The following is a 16998-nucleotide window of genomic DNA, read 5'->3' as shown; positions in this document are numbered from 1 at the left end:
ACAACAGCTTCAGTGACCTACTTTCTGAGTTAATTTCACACTGACTACATGAGAATATATGGATGGAAATACACAAAAATGATCGGTTATCATCATGCAGTGAATTGCTATAACCTTTAGCAAGATGAGTCTGGACAATTTCCTCCATCAGTACTTTGACGTTGCCACAGGACAGGCCACAGATGCCCACTTTAACATTCCCATTCTTCATCGTTGCATTAGTCACATCATGAAAAATGCCAAAAACAGTGAGGATTTAATATTTTTTTTAATTAATTATATATATAATATATTAAATATAAATGTGTTATAAACACCAACTCCATATCAACCCTATAACCCTAACTTTATTTTTCTGCCTATAGTGCTCCCAAACACTACAGTCTAACCATGGATGTGTTCGGCTTAATGACATGCACCACTACACTGAGAGAGCTAGATGAGGCTGTTGTCACTGCTGCGGTCCTGGGGTGCGTTTCCCAAAAGCATAGTTGCTAACTACGTTAGCAGCATACATAGTTTGAACGATGCAGTTGCGATGCAAATGTTTCTCAAAACCGTCATTAAAACTGTCGAGGTCACTATATTGGTACCTAGTCTGAACCATCGTTAAACGACACAGGTGTTTCTCGAAGCCGTAGTTCCACCGAATGTTCACAAACACTGTTGTTGTGTAGTTGGAACTACAGTTTCAGACCTGTGGCTAGAGGCGATGCTTAGTTCCTGGTGTCTACATCATCGATGATGGAAAACACAGGAGAATTGAGTTTATATATATATTTGGATATAAATTTGTTACTTTGTTTTTACTTTTACTTTGTTTTTACTTTGTTCATTTTTGATGGACATATTTACTGGTGCGTATAGGAAACTGATAAAAATCTTGTTCTATAAATTTAATTATGATTTAATGTTACAATGAAATACAATTTACAAAAATTATCTACCTATTTAATGTGAGGCAGTTACCGCCTAAAATATTTTATTACAAACATTGGTGGATAATTATATGTAAAACTATATTCACTACAATGATCTATACATTGCTCAGATTACACAAGTGTAATTTAATCTGAACAGTGAATTGAAATTCAAGAGTCAGCTGAGGCAGGAAACAATTCAGATATAGTGAGTGATTGCCATTTTTCCCCCCCTGCTATTACTCAAAAAGGAGTGTGATAATCTAAGGTTACAGGGTTTCTGTTGAATAAGTTTTTATTTAACAATACATTTAAGGCTGTGTAAATATTTTATACATATGCAGATTTTAAAAGATTTTAATCTTATTTTTTTGTATTTAAGGGAATACTTCAAGATTCATCACAATAAGTATGAACTGGAAGACTGGATAGGGAAAAAAATACAACGGAGCATTAATACCTCATTCCATACAGAGTGGTGCTTCTAGTTGTGGCATATTTTTTTTATAAAGGTAAAATGGATCAGGACATCTAGCTGATATGTATATTCATAAAATCATTCATACAGCAGTGGGTCCGGAGCCTACCCAGAATCACTGAGCACAAGGCGGGAACACACCCTGGAGGGGGCGCCAGTCGTTCACAGGGCGACACACACTCACACCTACGGCCACTTATGAGTCACCAATCCACCTACCAACGTGTGTTTTTGGACTGTGGTTGGAACCCGGAGCACCCGGAGGAAACCCACACAGACACAGGGAGAACACACCACACTCCTCACAGACAGTCACCCGGAGCAGAACTCGAACCCACAACCTCCAGGTCCCTGGAGCTGTGTGACTGCGACACTACCTGCATTTTTTTCCAGAAGAGTATAATCAACACTTACTGTATGGTTTGTTAATATCAGATGGATTCAGACATCACACAGTTCCCAGCCCTCCCTGACAACATCCAAGTGGTACAGAGACGTTCAGAGATTGAAAGGCTAAGGGAAGAGATGGTAGTTTTCTTTCTACAGTTAACAGGTGAGTTTACGATAACTAACAAACAATTGATGTGAGTGAAATAAAAGCAGTAACTGTCTTATCAACTCTAGTATAATAATTACATGGTAGCACACAGCATTTACTGGCAGTTTGATTTACATAACTCTTTAAAAGTTTTACAATATTACAACTGAAGATTATTCTAACTTTGATAACTTAAGATATCTCCTTTTGCTCTTCAAGATTTGTGTTCTTTGTGTGGTTTGAACAGCTTGCCATCAAAAGGAGAAAACAAAATACAGTGGGTATGTTTAGATTATATTCAGTAGTATATTTCAATGTCAAAATGTAAAAGTAAAAAAAAAAAGTTGGATACTCCTTAAATCTTTAGACAAAATACATTACAATTGTAATATGGTGTATTGCAGTACTTAATATATTTATAATTGTATATTAGCTCAGGACATTATTTTTTCATGTCTTACAGATACAATGTGACATCTGCAAATGATGGTACTACAGGGAATGCCAAGGTATAACTGAAGACACGTTTAAAATGACAGAATTTTTTATTATTTTAGTTTTGTGGGTTCTTTAACCTATTTTACATTTACGTTACTGACATGTTTTAAGAAAATTAGAATAACTGTACTTGTTGGTGTGGTACAATTGATAATATCATTACCTGCCACACCATGAGTGACACCGGAGTTCCTTGTCTGGGGAACTGCTGTACTACACCAACAAAATGTCCTTATGCATGACTCCTAACACTGCATTGCCCCACCTCTGTAATGCAAGTGACCTTTTAAATCACTCTGGGTAAGAGCATCAGCTAAAGCCTGTAAATATATGTCATGTTTAATGAAAGCTATAAAGCACGAAGTAGTTGTATTTTTGTAAATAGGTTTGACTGGAAGATATTTATGAATAAATGTTGTGTAATTTTTAAAACTAATAAAGAAGAATCTTGCAAATTTTCCTTGAAAACCTAAGTAACTTGGCTGACCAAAATGGTAAAAAGTAAACTGAACTTGGAATATTAACAGAAAGGTCATTTAAGTCAATGAATATTATATTGAAATCTGGTCATTTAATGCTCTCTGTTCAATAATTGCAGGAGTCTTCTTTTCAAATGATGATGGGCATTTAGAGTCTAAGTACTTAATGGCACTGCTTTTAAATCCACCTGGTTAAAGTCCCCACTATAATATGCATGGCATCAGGATGCAGGCTTTGTTGTTGGCTAATGCTATCATTCAAAAGTGCTAGCGCGAAGTAAACATTAACATCTGGCGGGATATAAATGGCAGTTAGCAGAACCACAGTAAACTTACAAGAGCAAGCATTAAAAAATGAAAGTGAGCGCTTTGTATATACATGCTTTAAGTTGCCTTGACAACGGTGTTAAACTTCAGTTTGAGAAAAAAAATCAGATTAAAATCTAAAAAAGACTGGGATGAGGAACTTCCATTGCTTTTGTTTGCTTTTCGTGAGACTCCTCAAGTCTTTGGGGTTTGGTGCTGCAGATTTGGTGTTTGCGCGCAAAGTACGAGGGCCATTAAAACTGTTAAAAGAGAAGTGGATGGTTGAAGGGGTTGGTGCCACTTCAAATGTCAATTTGCCGGATTGTGTCATTTCATTTCATGAGCGTTTGCATCATGTCATCTGTGATGACTGTGGAGAACTTCAAGTTCCTGGGAACTACCATCTCTCAGGACCCGAAATGGGAGCTTAACATCAGCTCCAACCTCAAAAAGCCACAACAGAGGAGGTACTTTCTGCGCCAACTGAGAAATTATGGTCTGCCACAGTTGTTGTTGAGGCAGTTCTACTCTGCGATCATTGACCCTGTCTTGTGCACTTCTATTACAATCTGGTTTGAAGCAGCTACAAAACAAGATAGACTGCAGAGAACAATCAGAACTGCTGAAAAAAAAAAAAACATTGGCGCTCCTCTGCCCAACCTTCAGGACTTGTACACTTCAAGAACCAGGAAACGGGCAGAGAAAATCATCACAGACTCCTCACACCCTGGACACAATTTATTTCAGCTCCTTCCCTCTGGTAGGTGTTGCAGAACACAAAAACTACCAGACACTCTTTCCTCATGCTATCACACTCATTAACGTTCATTTATTGTCTGTAACTGCTTATCCAGTTCAGGGTCGGGGTGGGACACTTGAGTCACCAATCCACCTACCAACGCGTGTTTTTGGACCGGAGCACCTGGAGGAAATCCCCACGGACACCGAAAGAACACACCAAACTCCTCACAGACAGTCAACCAGAGCGTGACTCGAACCGACAACCTCCAGGTCCCTGGAGCTGTCTGACTGCAACACTACCTGCTGCGCCACTGTGCCACCCCCACTTGTTAACAGCCAATAAATAACACCAAGATATACATAATTAAATACATCATTGCCTAAATGTTGCACATTATTTTTGTTGCACCACAGTGCACCTCATTTTTTTAGATTCTGAAATGTTATATAGTCTTTAAATGTGTAACTATGTCTGTACTAGAGAGACACCATCAACCAGAACCAAATTCCTTGTGTGTGTAAACATAAATCTGATTCTGATTCTAATCTTCTAATGTCCAATCCCTTGTCAAGTCTCCTGTCTGGACCCCTGCCTAAGCTCATTTTCTGTCATCTGTGTGTCCCTTGGTCTGTTAAGTCTGTTTTGTGTTGTCTAGGGTCCTCTCCTTTGTTCGGTTCAGGTCTGTGCACCAGGGAGTTTTCCCTGTTTTGTGTATTTCCTGGTCTGTCTTTGTTTTTCCTGTCTTTGTGTTTTGTTTTTTTTCCCATGTCCAACTAGGAAGTTGTCTGTCATGTTGTCTGTTTTTATTTATAGTATAAACGGAATGGTATGCCTGATAGAGCCTACCAGTTCCCTAGTGGTTGTCCATAAAGAAGGGTGAGCTGGCATGCTTTTCTAGCATCCATAGGAACTGAAGACTGGGGCAGAGGAGTTGTACAGGACTCAGGGCTAGAAGCAAAACAGCTTTCTTGGCCTTGTTCTTCCTTTTAACTTTCTGCTCTAAGCTGGAGCCCTCTTTAACCACCTGTCACACAGGTACCAGTCCTATATGTCCAACAGAAACACGGTGCAGCTCATCTGAAGCTCTGGACTCAACTATGGCCTGGATTATGGACTTTTGGATGTCACCTAGCCTCCGAAAATCTCCCGTGACCTCTAGAGAGCTGGCTGTGTTAGCGGCGTCCATATAAAGGGTGGACATTATGTCAGGACCACGTGGACTAAGGGAGGTGGACACAAATGCTATAACACAGTACTTTATTTAGAACAAAGATAATGAATGGAGACACTTTACAGAGATACTAAGACAAAGACAGAAAACTAGATAAGGATACTGAGATATATGGAGACCTAGACTGGAAGACGGATACAGAGAGACCTAGACTGGATAGGGAAGCTTAGATATAGACAGATGATACTTAAGCAGGGTAGCTGAGACAGAGATACTTATTAGGCTAGAGAGAGAGGGAATTACTAACTGACTAGAAAGAAAAGTAAACAGACTAGAGAGATAGAGAAATACTAACATTAGAGAGAGACAAACCAAACAAACACACAAAGCACAAGTAGTAGTAGAATAATAAGAAGCAGCAGAAAAAGAAGAAATGGACAGACCAAACAAGCACACTAATGGAAGGACTGTCCACCAAAGAAACTCTGACACCAAGGAACTTAAATACACACTACTAACAAGGAACACCTGTGACAGATAATGAGGGGGCAGGACTACAAAGGAGGCACCGTGAGAGGGTGGAGCTAAGGCAGAGATGAGGGAGACAGGAACAAAACAAAGCAAAGAGCCATGTGCTTCTATGCACATGACAAACAAAGGAGAGACACAAACAGAGCAGGAACACGCTAGACAGGGCAATTCATGACAATATTCATTCATTCATTCATTATCTGTAACCGCTTATCCAGTTCAGGGTCGCCGTGGGTCCAGAGCCTACCTTGAATCATTGGGCGCAAGGCGGGAATACACCCTGGAGGGGGAGCCAGTCCTTCACAGGGCAACACAGACACTCACTCACACTTACAGACACTTTTGAGTCACCAATCCACCTACCAACGTGCGTTTTTGGACTGTGGGAGGAAACCAGAGCACCCGGAGGAAACCCACACAGACACAGAGAGAACACACCACACTCCTCACAGACAGTCACCCGGAGGAAGCCCACGCAGACACAGGGAGAACACACCACACTCCTCACAGACAGTCACCCGGAGGAAGCCCACGCAGACACAGGGAGAACACACCACACTCCTCACAGACAGTCACCCGGAGGAAGCCCACGCAGACACAGGGAGAACACACCACACTCCTCACAGACAGTCACCCGGAGGAAACCCACGCAGACACAGGGAGAACACACCACACTCCTCACAGACAGTCACCCGGAGAAAACCCACGCAGACACAGGGAGAACACCACACTCCTCACAGACAGTCACCCGGAGGAAACCCACGCAGACACAGGGAGAACACACCACACTCCTCACAGACAGTCACCCGGAGGAAACCCACACAGACACAGGAAGAACACACCACACTCCTCACAGACAGTCACCCGGAGGAAACCCACGCAGACACAGGGAGAACACCACACTCCTCACAGACAGTCACCCGGAGGAAACCCACGCAGACACAGGGAGAACACACCACACTCCTCACAGACAGTCACCTGGAGGAAACCCACGCAGACACAGGGAGAACACACCACACTCCTCACAGACAGTCACCCGGAGGAAACCCACGCAGACACAGGGAGAACACCACACTCCTCACAGACAGTCACCCGGAGGAAACCCACGCAGACACAGGGAGAACACACCACACTCCTCACAGACAGTCACCCGGAGGAAACCCAGGCAGACACAGGGAGAACACACCACACTCCTCACAGACAGTCACCCGGAGGAAACCCACGCAGACACAGGGAGAACACCACACTCCTCACAGACAGTCACCCGGAGGAAACCCACGCAGACACAGGGAGAACACACCACACTCCTCACAGACAGTCACCCGGAGGAAACCCAGGCAGACACAGGGAGAACACACCACACTCCTCACAGACAGTCACCTGGAGGAAACCCACGCAGACACAGGGAGAACACACATGACAATATATATATATATATATATATATATATATATATATATATATATATATATATATATATATATATATATCCCCTTGGTTTCTTGTATGTGCGTGCTTGTTTGTTATACATCTGTTCATAGTTGTTTTCTAATAGTTTATGTCAAGGGTTGTAAGGTTTGTTTTGGTTTGTGTATTCCGTGTCCTACTTGACTATTTTCAGATTATGATTTTTGTTAGTTTTGTAAATAAAGTTACTCACACATACATCCTCCTCCACACAGATCACAGGTGCAGTTTACATGCAGTTCAAAATTTACCAAACTTTTTACAGAGCCTTTTTCAGCTCGTACCTTTCTTTTTTTTCATATCTTTTTCATTATGTAATGGATTGGCATGGGATATTTTACATTTTATAGAGTTATACAGTGTATCATTTCAATTGCCTCACTCCAGCTATTTTGGAGTTTGTGGTAGGCATCAAATTCAAAGACTTTATAAATAAATATATATATATATATAGCTGATGGTAAGAAGACAGTGGGCTGGGTGCTTTATATATTGTATGGCCCTCATGTAATTTCACAAGTGTTTTTTATATATATATATATATATTGTTTATTTTTGAATCTAGTCAATTTCAGCGCAATTCTTTCACTCCAAAAATCATTTCCACCTGGGCTCATAATGTAGAGAAAGTGATGTTTTGAGTTTTACACATATGGTTTCTCACAAAACCCCAGTAGGTGGCGCAACATTCTATGTGTTTCCCTCGCCCCTTTCCCACCCAGTCCGCATTTCTACAGCTGTTATTGGTTAAAGGCCCTCCCTCACAAACAGTCCACCTATCACCAGCAGTCTCTCTCTCTAGCTCTCTTTCTCTCTCTCTCTCTCTCTCTCTCTCTCTCTAGCTCTCTTTCTCTCTCTCTATCTCTCTCTCTCTCTCTCTCTCTCTCTCTCTCTCTAGCTCTCTTTCTCTCTTTCTCTCTCTCTCTCTCTCTCTAGCTCTCTCTCTCTCTCTCTCTCTCTCTCTGTCTGTCTACCGCTCTCTCTCCAACTCTCACTCTATCTTTTCCTCTCTCTCTCTCTCTCTCTCCACCCATCCCTTGTGTCTCCTAGAGATCTTCACTAGTGTGTGTAACTTATCCTCAGTCGCATGTATGGGGAGCTGCAGTGCAGACATCATGACCATCAACACACTGAACCAGAGCGGACTGCAGAGAGAACAAATGCCCTGCTTAACCAAGGTAGGGATTATTTCTGATGGGTATTGAGTGTAACTCACAAACTCACTGCAGTCTGCAGTAAACACTTCTACTTCCGTGGAAAATAATAGTGATATAAAATAAACAACATTCACCAGTATTTTTAAAGTTTGGAAGTAAAAATGATGTATTATAATATACTTTATATATAAAATTAACCTACAAAATATATGGTTATTTTTGAAATACTGGGTTAAATTTAGAAAAATGCACATACATGGACACCACAACTGAACTAAAACACTTACACTCTCAGGAAACTATCACTGGGGTGTTAGCAGTCACCATGACTGGGGTACTTTTAGTTAGGGAACATAATAAACATGTTCTACATTAATAATACACTTACAGTTCCTTAAAGCTTACACATATTCACCTCTGACAATAAATGTACCGTTACTATACCTTTTCTTTCTGTCAGTGTTGGCCAATATGTATGGTATGACTGGCCTGAATGTTTACATGTGTTAAAGAGAGCTCTGTCCGTGTGATTTCTTATGAACTGCTATGTTGTGGATAAACTTGCATTTATTCTAATTATATTATTAGGAAACTATTAAGCTTTTAGTGTTTACAGGGAAACCCAGTTTTTGAAAAAGTTGGCATATTGTGTAAAATGCAATAAATAATATTGAATATGTGATTATTTTCAATCTCTCTAAGTTATAAGACATGTTTTTGGACCGTCTGAGACGAGTGTGAGCACAGAGAATTCAGTGGTGTTTCTACACAGAAATGATGTATGGATTTCTCATGCTTTAATGATGTTTCAGGTTTCATTTTTGTAGTAGTGGTGGCAGTCTGAGGGGTTAAAGGTTGTGTGGATTTAATAGTAGTTTATGGTCTTGACTGAGATTTCTGTGAATTTTTTCACACTATCCTGTATGTAAGATGGTGAAAAGCCTTTATTTTTGTTTTTGTCAATCATGCATTGAGAAATGTTTGAATTGTTGGACAAGAATCTTACATAGTTTGGTCTTCAACCAGAGTGAAATTTTTGTTTTCATGGCTATTTTGGTGTGTTTTGACACCCTTTTCCTTTTGAAAGGCTGCAGTAGTAAGTTCAGTGATGGAAAAGGTAAAAGTTAATCATGGGGCAAGACTTTTTATTCCTGTTTAATATTTTGCTAAATTTGCATCATTAGGCCTGTAAATATACATTAATCAAATTAATCAGTATAAAGAATGTTTGTGTGTGTGTGTGTGTGTCGCCCTGTGAAGGACTGGCGCCCCCTCCAGGGTGTGTTCCCGCCTTGCGTCCAGTGATTCCGAGTAGGCTCCGAACCCACTGTGACCCTAACCTGGAAAAGTGGTTACAGATAATGAATGAATAATCAGTATAAAATTTGTAAATTTTTTTGTTTACTTTATTAGTACAGTGACAGATGGTGAGGTTACAAATTTACGTGTTTATATCATAAGTTTATAATATTTAAGTATGAGGTTAAAAGGAGCAGTGCAGTGTCAGAAATGTTGGGGGTCAGGTCACATGTATCGCTTATCGTGTGGTGTGTTCTCCCTGTGTCTGCGTGGGTTTCCTCTGGGTGACTGTCTGTGAGGAGTGTGGTGTGTTCTCCCTGTGTCTGCGTGGGTTTCCTCCGGGTGACTGTCTGTGAGGAGTGTGGTGTGTTCTCCCTGTGTCTGCGTGGGTTTCCTCCGGGTGACTGTCTGTGAGGAGTATGGTGTGTTCTCCCTGTGTCTGCGTGGGTTTCCTCCGGGTGACTGTCTGTGAGGAGTGTGGTGTGTTCTCTCTGTGTCCGTATGGGTTTTCTCTGGGTGACTGTCTGTGAGGAGTGTGGTGTGTTCTCTCTGTGTCTGAGTGGGTTTTCTCCGGGTGACTGTCTGTGAGGAGTGTGGTGTGTTCTCCCTGTGTCTGCGTGGGTTTCCTCCGGGTGCTACGGTTTCCTCCCACAGTCCAAAAACACACGTTGGTAGGTGGATTGGTGACTCAAAAGTGACCATAGGAATGTGTGAGTGTGTGACTGGCGCCCCCTCCAGAGTGTATTCCTGCCAGTGATTCTGGGTAGCCTCCGGACCCGCCGTGACCCTGAACTGAGTGCTTACAGATAATGAATTAATGATTTCATGTCGCTCTTACCACACAAACAATGCATGTTGAGTTCCATTTAAAGAATAAAATGCTGAATTTGTATCAGAATTGAAAACAAACCACCACCTATAAATAATATCAGATCATCTGTATAGTATTCCACTGTGTGGTGCTGTGAACTTGCCAAAAAAGCAAAGCAGGGATTGCACTGAGCCAAGAGCAGCACTGTATTCGTGCCACAGTGAAAAGTAAATGGTGAAATGTCAAAGAAAGGTTTGTTGGCAGATTTGTTATGAGAGGCTCTAAATGACCTTGAAGAAACAGAAGACACAACATATAATGTCAGCAACGAGTCCCCCTTATCTTCATCTACAAATGATGAGTGCATTCCATCTAGTTGTCCATGACAGCTGAAGCAGCACAAAGTGCTGTTCAAGATAAGGTGCTTTTTTTGTTTGTTGCTTGAGTAGCTGTTCAGTCTGTAGCCAACTGTACCGATTATCTACCTACTGAAAGTCATCTATCTACTGATAATAATGACAAGAAAAATAATAGACACAGTTCTATTTAGAACCATGGACACTCAAAAACCGTTTCATGCGTAAGTTGTTATTTACACTGTGAAATGCTTCTTCAACTTGATAGAGAAAGTGTTGTATGTTATATGTAGACGCTTTTTGAAAAGGCGACTATATGGCACCAAAAAACGTTCTTGTAATGATTACGTCAAGCTTGTAATAATAGCAGAACCTTTTAATGTCATTTTGACTTTTTAAAAAGACACGCATGGTTCCTATTAGAAACCCAGTCTTTATTAAAGAACCCTTGAAGAACCAAACCCCAAGTAGAAGATTGTAATTGAACAGTGATTACTTTTTACTGTGGCATGAATACATGAATGTGGCATGTGCTTACCCCCCACCTGTTTTCAGAGTGTGACATCAGCGCCCCCTCTCTGCCGCTCTCTTAAATGCACATGAATGATCTCTTTGGCCTTGTACTTTATCACTTATTACTGTAGCAAATTGGGAACTTTCAATATCCTTCATTTTAGCTGTCATGCATGGGCAGTGTTGACAGAGGAAGTGTTGAAAAACCTTTGAATGTATAGTGTAGGTGCACTTCATAGTTTTGCCATTAAGAGTGAAGACTGAAGTCTGTTTCCCTGCATAATTTGTTAGCCTTTTATTACCACGTGTATCCATGGTCATAACCCCCACAGGACCACCACTGTGCATGCATTATTCGGTTGGAGGGTCATTCTCAGCTCAGCAGTGAGTCAAAGCAATTCTCAGCATGTTACTGAATGTGCTTTGTATACAAATAATGGTCTAACAAACAGTTTAAATGGAAAGTCTTTTGCCTTTTTCCACCAGTGTTATTTTCTGTGTACGTTTTGTGCTAGGAGATGTATAGAGTAATAATAACATCCAGTCATATTGGTATTTAGATTTTGGAGTATTAACACACAGCAAATCCACTGCAGATGTTTGTGCAGTATGTCACTGGCTGGGTGCATCAACATTGTTTTAAAAGACCTGTGCAAAATACATAAAAATTAAGATAAAATCCTCAACCCCCTTCACATAGGTGCACTTTCTGTAGGGTTCTCTGCAATAGATTTGGATTTCATTTGGTGGAATTTTAAAACAAATAGATCCATCATAAAAAGCTATGCCTTAGTTTCGTATAATGGCCTTTTAGTACAGTGCTCGATCACTCATTGTGGGTTTATTATTATTATGAATAGGACTAGGCAGTAAGATTATATTATTCTAATCTAAATTCTTTGTAATTTTTGTGGATCAACTGCATGTTTCATTTCAAAATGTGGACAGTTAGATATAGTATGTATTTATTTAAACTTATCACAGCCTAAAACTTAAATGTTAAGGAATAAATAAAGATCATTGTCGTTTATGGTTTTATTATTTGCACAATTTTCAATGTGGCTTATATATTTTTAAAGATATCGTGATGTCATTTACTGTTAAAATGTCTTGTAATATTGAAATATCAGTACTGATAAAAGAAAAGTGTATTTTTAATGTTGTGTGTTGATATTAGATGGAGCGGGTGATAATATCGATGCAGGACCCCGACATGGGCATGAAGATGAGAACCCAGCGACTCCTTATTACAGTCATACCTCATGCCATGACCGGTGAGACTCTCTCTCAGTTTCTCTCACTGTCCCTTTCCCTCCACCCCTCGCGTTCCTAATGTAATCAAAGTAGACTAAGCTCTTCTTACATCCCCCTGATATTCCCACATGGTTTTTACGGATGGTTCCATGCAGTTTCCATGCTGCCAGCGTGTCATGACATGATCAGCCCATTTGATAATTAGAGATATGCCTCTATGCCTTGTTGTTTTAACTGTGGAAAACCTTTTTATTTTTCTTTTCTTCTGACAGTTGATATTACTGATTTAATAATAATAATAAATAAATGTATTAATTTTGTTATTATTGTAACAAATCACAGTACTCATCCCCAGTATCTGGGTAGAGTTTTCTGTACTTATTTACAATATGAATGTGAATATTATATTTAACTTTGTATTGTGGGGACATTTTGCCATATCACTCACTGTACCTAGAAATAATGTGTGTTAATCATTTACAAGTGTGTTCTTTGGAAGCTCAGATGAATCTGCAGTCTAAAACCGATGGATAGTTTGAGTTTTATTTTTAACCTTATATTCCTATGTACATTTCTATACATGTATCATATGGGCAGCCATGGTTTAATGTGGGCAGCTGTGGCCTAATGTTTAGAGTACTGCGCTTGCCGTTTCAGTCCCCAAGACCAGCGGGCAAGGCACTGAACCCACAGTACAATACACCCTGGAGGGGGCTTCTGACAATATATATAGTCAGATTCCCCCTCCAGGGTATATTTCCGCCTTGCTCCCAATGATTCCAGGTAAGGCTCTGGACCCACCGCGACCCTGAACTGGATAAGGGTTACAGATAATGGATGGATGGATATAGTCAGATGTACATTACATATTGTTTACACTCATCAACACTCTGTGTTGGTTTAACAGTTCTAAAGTTGAATTAGCTGTAATCTTTGCCCTGCTTTTATCATTTCCCTTATATGTATATTTTATTTGTTGCCCTTGCATCAATATATTAACTTGCATTTTATTTTTGCATGCTCTTATAGCTTGATCTGCTTTACCATGTTCTGTATATGGCAATGTCTTCTCTAATGTGAATTCTACTGTGTTGTTTGTTCCTACTGAAGGCTAAATTTCCTTCAGGATCAATAAAGAATCTATCTGTTTAATTTGTTTATGTTTAATATTAAGTTTTAATGTTTGAAGAGAACCAACATCCACTGTAAAGTGTTTTTACAGTTGAGTCAGACTACACTGTGCTTTCCAGCCTCAAAGTTGGTTTTCAAATGATTAATATTACAGTGCTCTGCAGTGTCATCCTCTGCAAGGAGGCAGGGGTTTACATAAGAGAAAGTGTAAGGGAGCAGAGTCAGTATCTGATTCATGTTTATTTAGAGGCCCTTGGCTCAAGCCAAGGTAATGTCATAATATGATGTTATTTTGACATTAGTAAAAGTCATAATAATTGTAGATTTTGGTAGTACGGACCATGCCCATAAAGGCTGAAATGGGGAGGTGAACTGAATGTTTTTGGGTTCACTGTGGGGTTTGGAATGCGTATGAAGCCAAACACCCTCGTTGGATAGATGAGTACAAGAAAAAGAGGTGGAGGTTGGAGTGAGTTTGTCTGACACGGAAATGACACAGGATTTTCAGGGTATATATGAGGTGAGGAGTTACTCCCAAAATAATGCTATATTATAACTCAAGTTTGATAGTACACACCATGCCTCTTGAAAGCTGAAATGGGAGGTGAACTCATGGTTTTGGGGAGGAGTTCAGGGTGGCTTCGGAATGTGTGTTATGCCAAACCCCCACAATGACAGGCATGCTAAGCATTAAGTGGTACAGAATGAACAGGTTGAGGAGTTCTTTGGTCCTGTATCATGAGTAGGGGAGTGAAAAGAGGGGTTAGTGAGTCCATGAATGGACTGCCTTTAATAAACTGGTGCATGACTAATCGCCATGGAGATGGTAGAGGAATAGCATTAGGTTGAGTAAGTTGAACGTTCTTTTTTGATCATGATTATGACAGAAGTATTAGAGTGTAGGTGGGTGCCGCGACTGGTGTGTGGGGTCATCCACATTTCTAGAGATGTAAATGTGATGTAAATAATCATAACAGAGGAGTGAGAGACTCTGGGTTTGATTCATTCAAACCCACTGTTGATTAGGGGTGAGACAAAATATTGATACGGACACATATTGTATTGTTTTCTTTTGTGGTACAATATAAATAAACTGGTACCAAATACTGAGGAAAACAAACTCAGGCACGTCTTCATTCGAGTTGAAAGTCTGGGCCTACTTCGGCTTTTGTGACAGTGAAGGTACAAAATAAATTGGCAATTTGCAAGAACTGTCTTGCTAAAATAAAATACACAGGCAAAGTAATGAACATGCCTGGCCACCACAGAAATATTGTACTTTCTGTCGGTTTATGGCTATTTTACAATGGAATGATGACCCACACAAACACTGTAGTCAGACAAAGATAAAATAAGCAATTTGTTGTACATTGTCTCCTATTGATTACGGATTCTCTGAAACGGACACTAAAAAGACATAATTCCAGCTCCTGGCCTATCTAGTAGTATTTTACCTTCTTCAGTTACATGGATATTCTGATGTATCATGGAGGATTGTCTTGCAATATACTGAGAATCGTAGTATCAGGATATCATCATCCTTATCATGAAATCGTATCGTGAGGTACCCTGTGATTCCCACCCCGGGTGTTGACAAAGCTAGTCAGGATTCTCTGTGTTAGTCCCTCTGTGGAATGTGGTAGAATGCAAGAAGTAGAGACATGGTTGGGCTTGGTGCTCATGATTATCACCGTGAATGTTGAGAGGAATGTGATTTGTCTGCACTCCTCAAAAGCCAACATTCATTACCTTTTTGTCTTGTCCACATTCAAGTTCATTTTGATGAACCAATTAGTTAGTTGTTGCATCTTCAGAAAATTGAACTCCACCCCTTGAAAAACTTTAAAAAATGCTTAAAAATTGGAGGGGATGAGTGCATACTGATGATCTACACAGGTTCAGACCTAGCATGCGTAGCCACTTGCTGGATCAGTGCTAAATTCAGGCAAGCCAGTGGTGTATTTACTTTCATGGTTAGTACATGTTCAACACATTGCTGTCTGAGATGCACTGAGAGGATATATAGACAAAACAATCCAAAACAGTGCTAAAATTCTCCCTCACTCCTCTGCTTCTCGTATTTGTAAATGCTGATAACATGGGCGTAATCAGTGTGTGGTACATTGGTTGACGTATTTGAAGAATATGACAAGTTGAGAATTGACCACAATTAAAATATTATTTTTTGACAACATGGAAATAATGTGTTCAGACTTTTATCAGGGCTGGTATATTTTATTATTACAGAGCAATATGTTAATTGAAACTAATTAAGATAATAGGTCTAAGTGTGTGGAAGTGTGTGTTGCAGCACATTCATGAGTCAGCGTAATGAACTAAAATAGACTGAGTACACATCCCATAGGTGCACCAGTGTTTAGTGTGGTGGTGTTGGAGGTTGTTTTCTCAATCTGGAGTGCTGAGGTCTTCCAGTCAGGAAGTCTAGGATTCAGCTGCAAAAGGATGTGTTCAGGTCCAGCAGGGTCAGTGAGCCTCTTGAAGCACTTCTTGATTATGGGTGTGAGTTCGGGATGGATTTCATTGAGGAGGAGGGGCATTGAAGCCTTGGAACAATTTAAAAGTACTGCACTGTATGGAAGGATGTTAAAGAAGTCTGTACAGGTGCATCTCAATAAAGTAGAATATAATCAAAAAGTTAGTTTATTTCAGTAATTCAATTCAAAAAGTTAAACTTTTATTATATAAATTCATTACAAACAGAGTGATCTATTGCAAGTATGTATTTCTTTTGATTATGGCTTATAGCCAATGAAAACTCAATATCTCAGAAAATTAGAATAATCAACACAGAACACCTGCAAAGTTTTCCTAAGCCTTTGAAATGGTCCCTTAGTCTGGTTCAGTAGGCTACACAATCATGGGGAAGACTGCTGACTCAACAGATGTCCAGAAGGCAGTCATTGACCCCTTCCTGCTGTATCCAAGCATATTAATGGAAAGTTTATTGGAAGGAAAAAGTGTGGTAGAATAATAACTGAGAAATAACTGCAACCTTGAAAGGATTGTCCAGAAAAGGCCATTCAAAAATTTGGGGGAGATTCACAAGGAGTGGACAGCTGCTGGAGTCAGTGCTTCAAGAGCCACCACACACAGACGTATCCAGGACATGGGCCACAACTGTCGCATTCCTTGTGTCTTATGACCCAGAAACAACATCAGAAGCGTCTCACCTGGGCTGAGGAGAAAAAGGACTGGACTGTTGATCAGTGTCCAAAGTCTTGTTTTCAGATTAAAGTAAATCAAGGTCCCAGAGTCTGGAGGAAGAGTTGAGAAGCACACTATCCAAGCTGCTTGAGGTCTAGTGTGAGGTTTCCATGGTTTGGGCA

The 16998-nt window shown here is 40.2% G+C and overlaps 1 protein-coding gene across 1 annotated transcript in view; it reads left to right on the top strand.

The window, feature by feature from the left end:
• The first annotated feature begins 8229 nt into the window (after positions 1 to 8229).
• rgs11 (regulator of G protein signaling 11) overlaps positions 8230 to 16998 on the top strand; it is a 34434-nt gene continuing 25665 nt past the window's right edge. Inside the window, 2 exon segments of the mRNA XM_066655813.1 lie at positions 8230 to 8308; positions 12444 to 12540. Of these exon segments, the coding sequence (XP_066511910.1) occupies positions 8246 to 8308; positions 12444 to 12540 (160 nt within the window). The 5' untranslated portion in view covers positions 8230 to 8245.

This window comes from Hoplias malabaricus, chromosome 2 (genome assembly GCF_029633855.1).
Source record: "Hoplias malabaricus isolate fHopMal1 chromosome 2, fHopMal1.hap1, whole genome shotgun sequence".
Lineage (NCBI taxonomy): Eukaryota > Metazoa > Chordata > Actinopteri > Characiformes > Erythrinidae > Hoplias > Hoplias malabaricus.
This window is presented reverse-complemented; position numbering and strand designations above follow the sequence as displayed.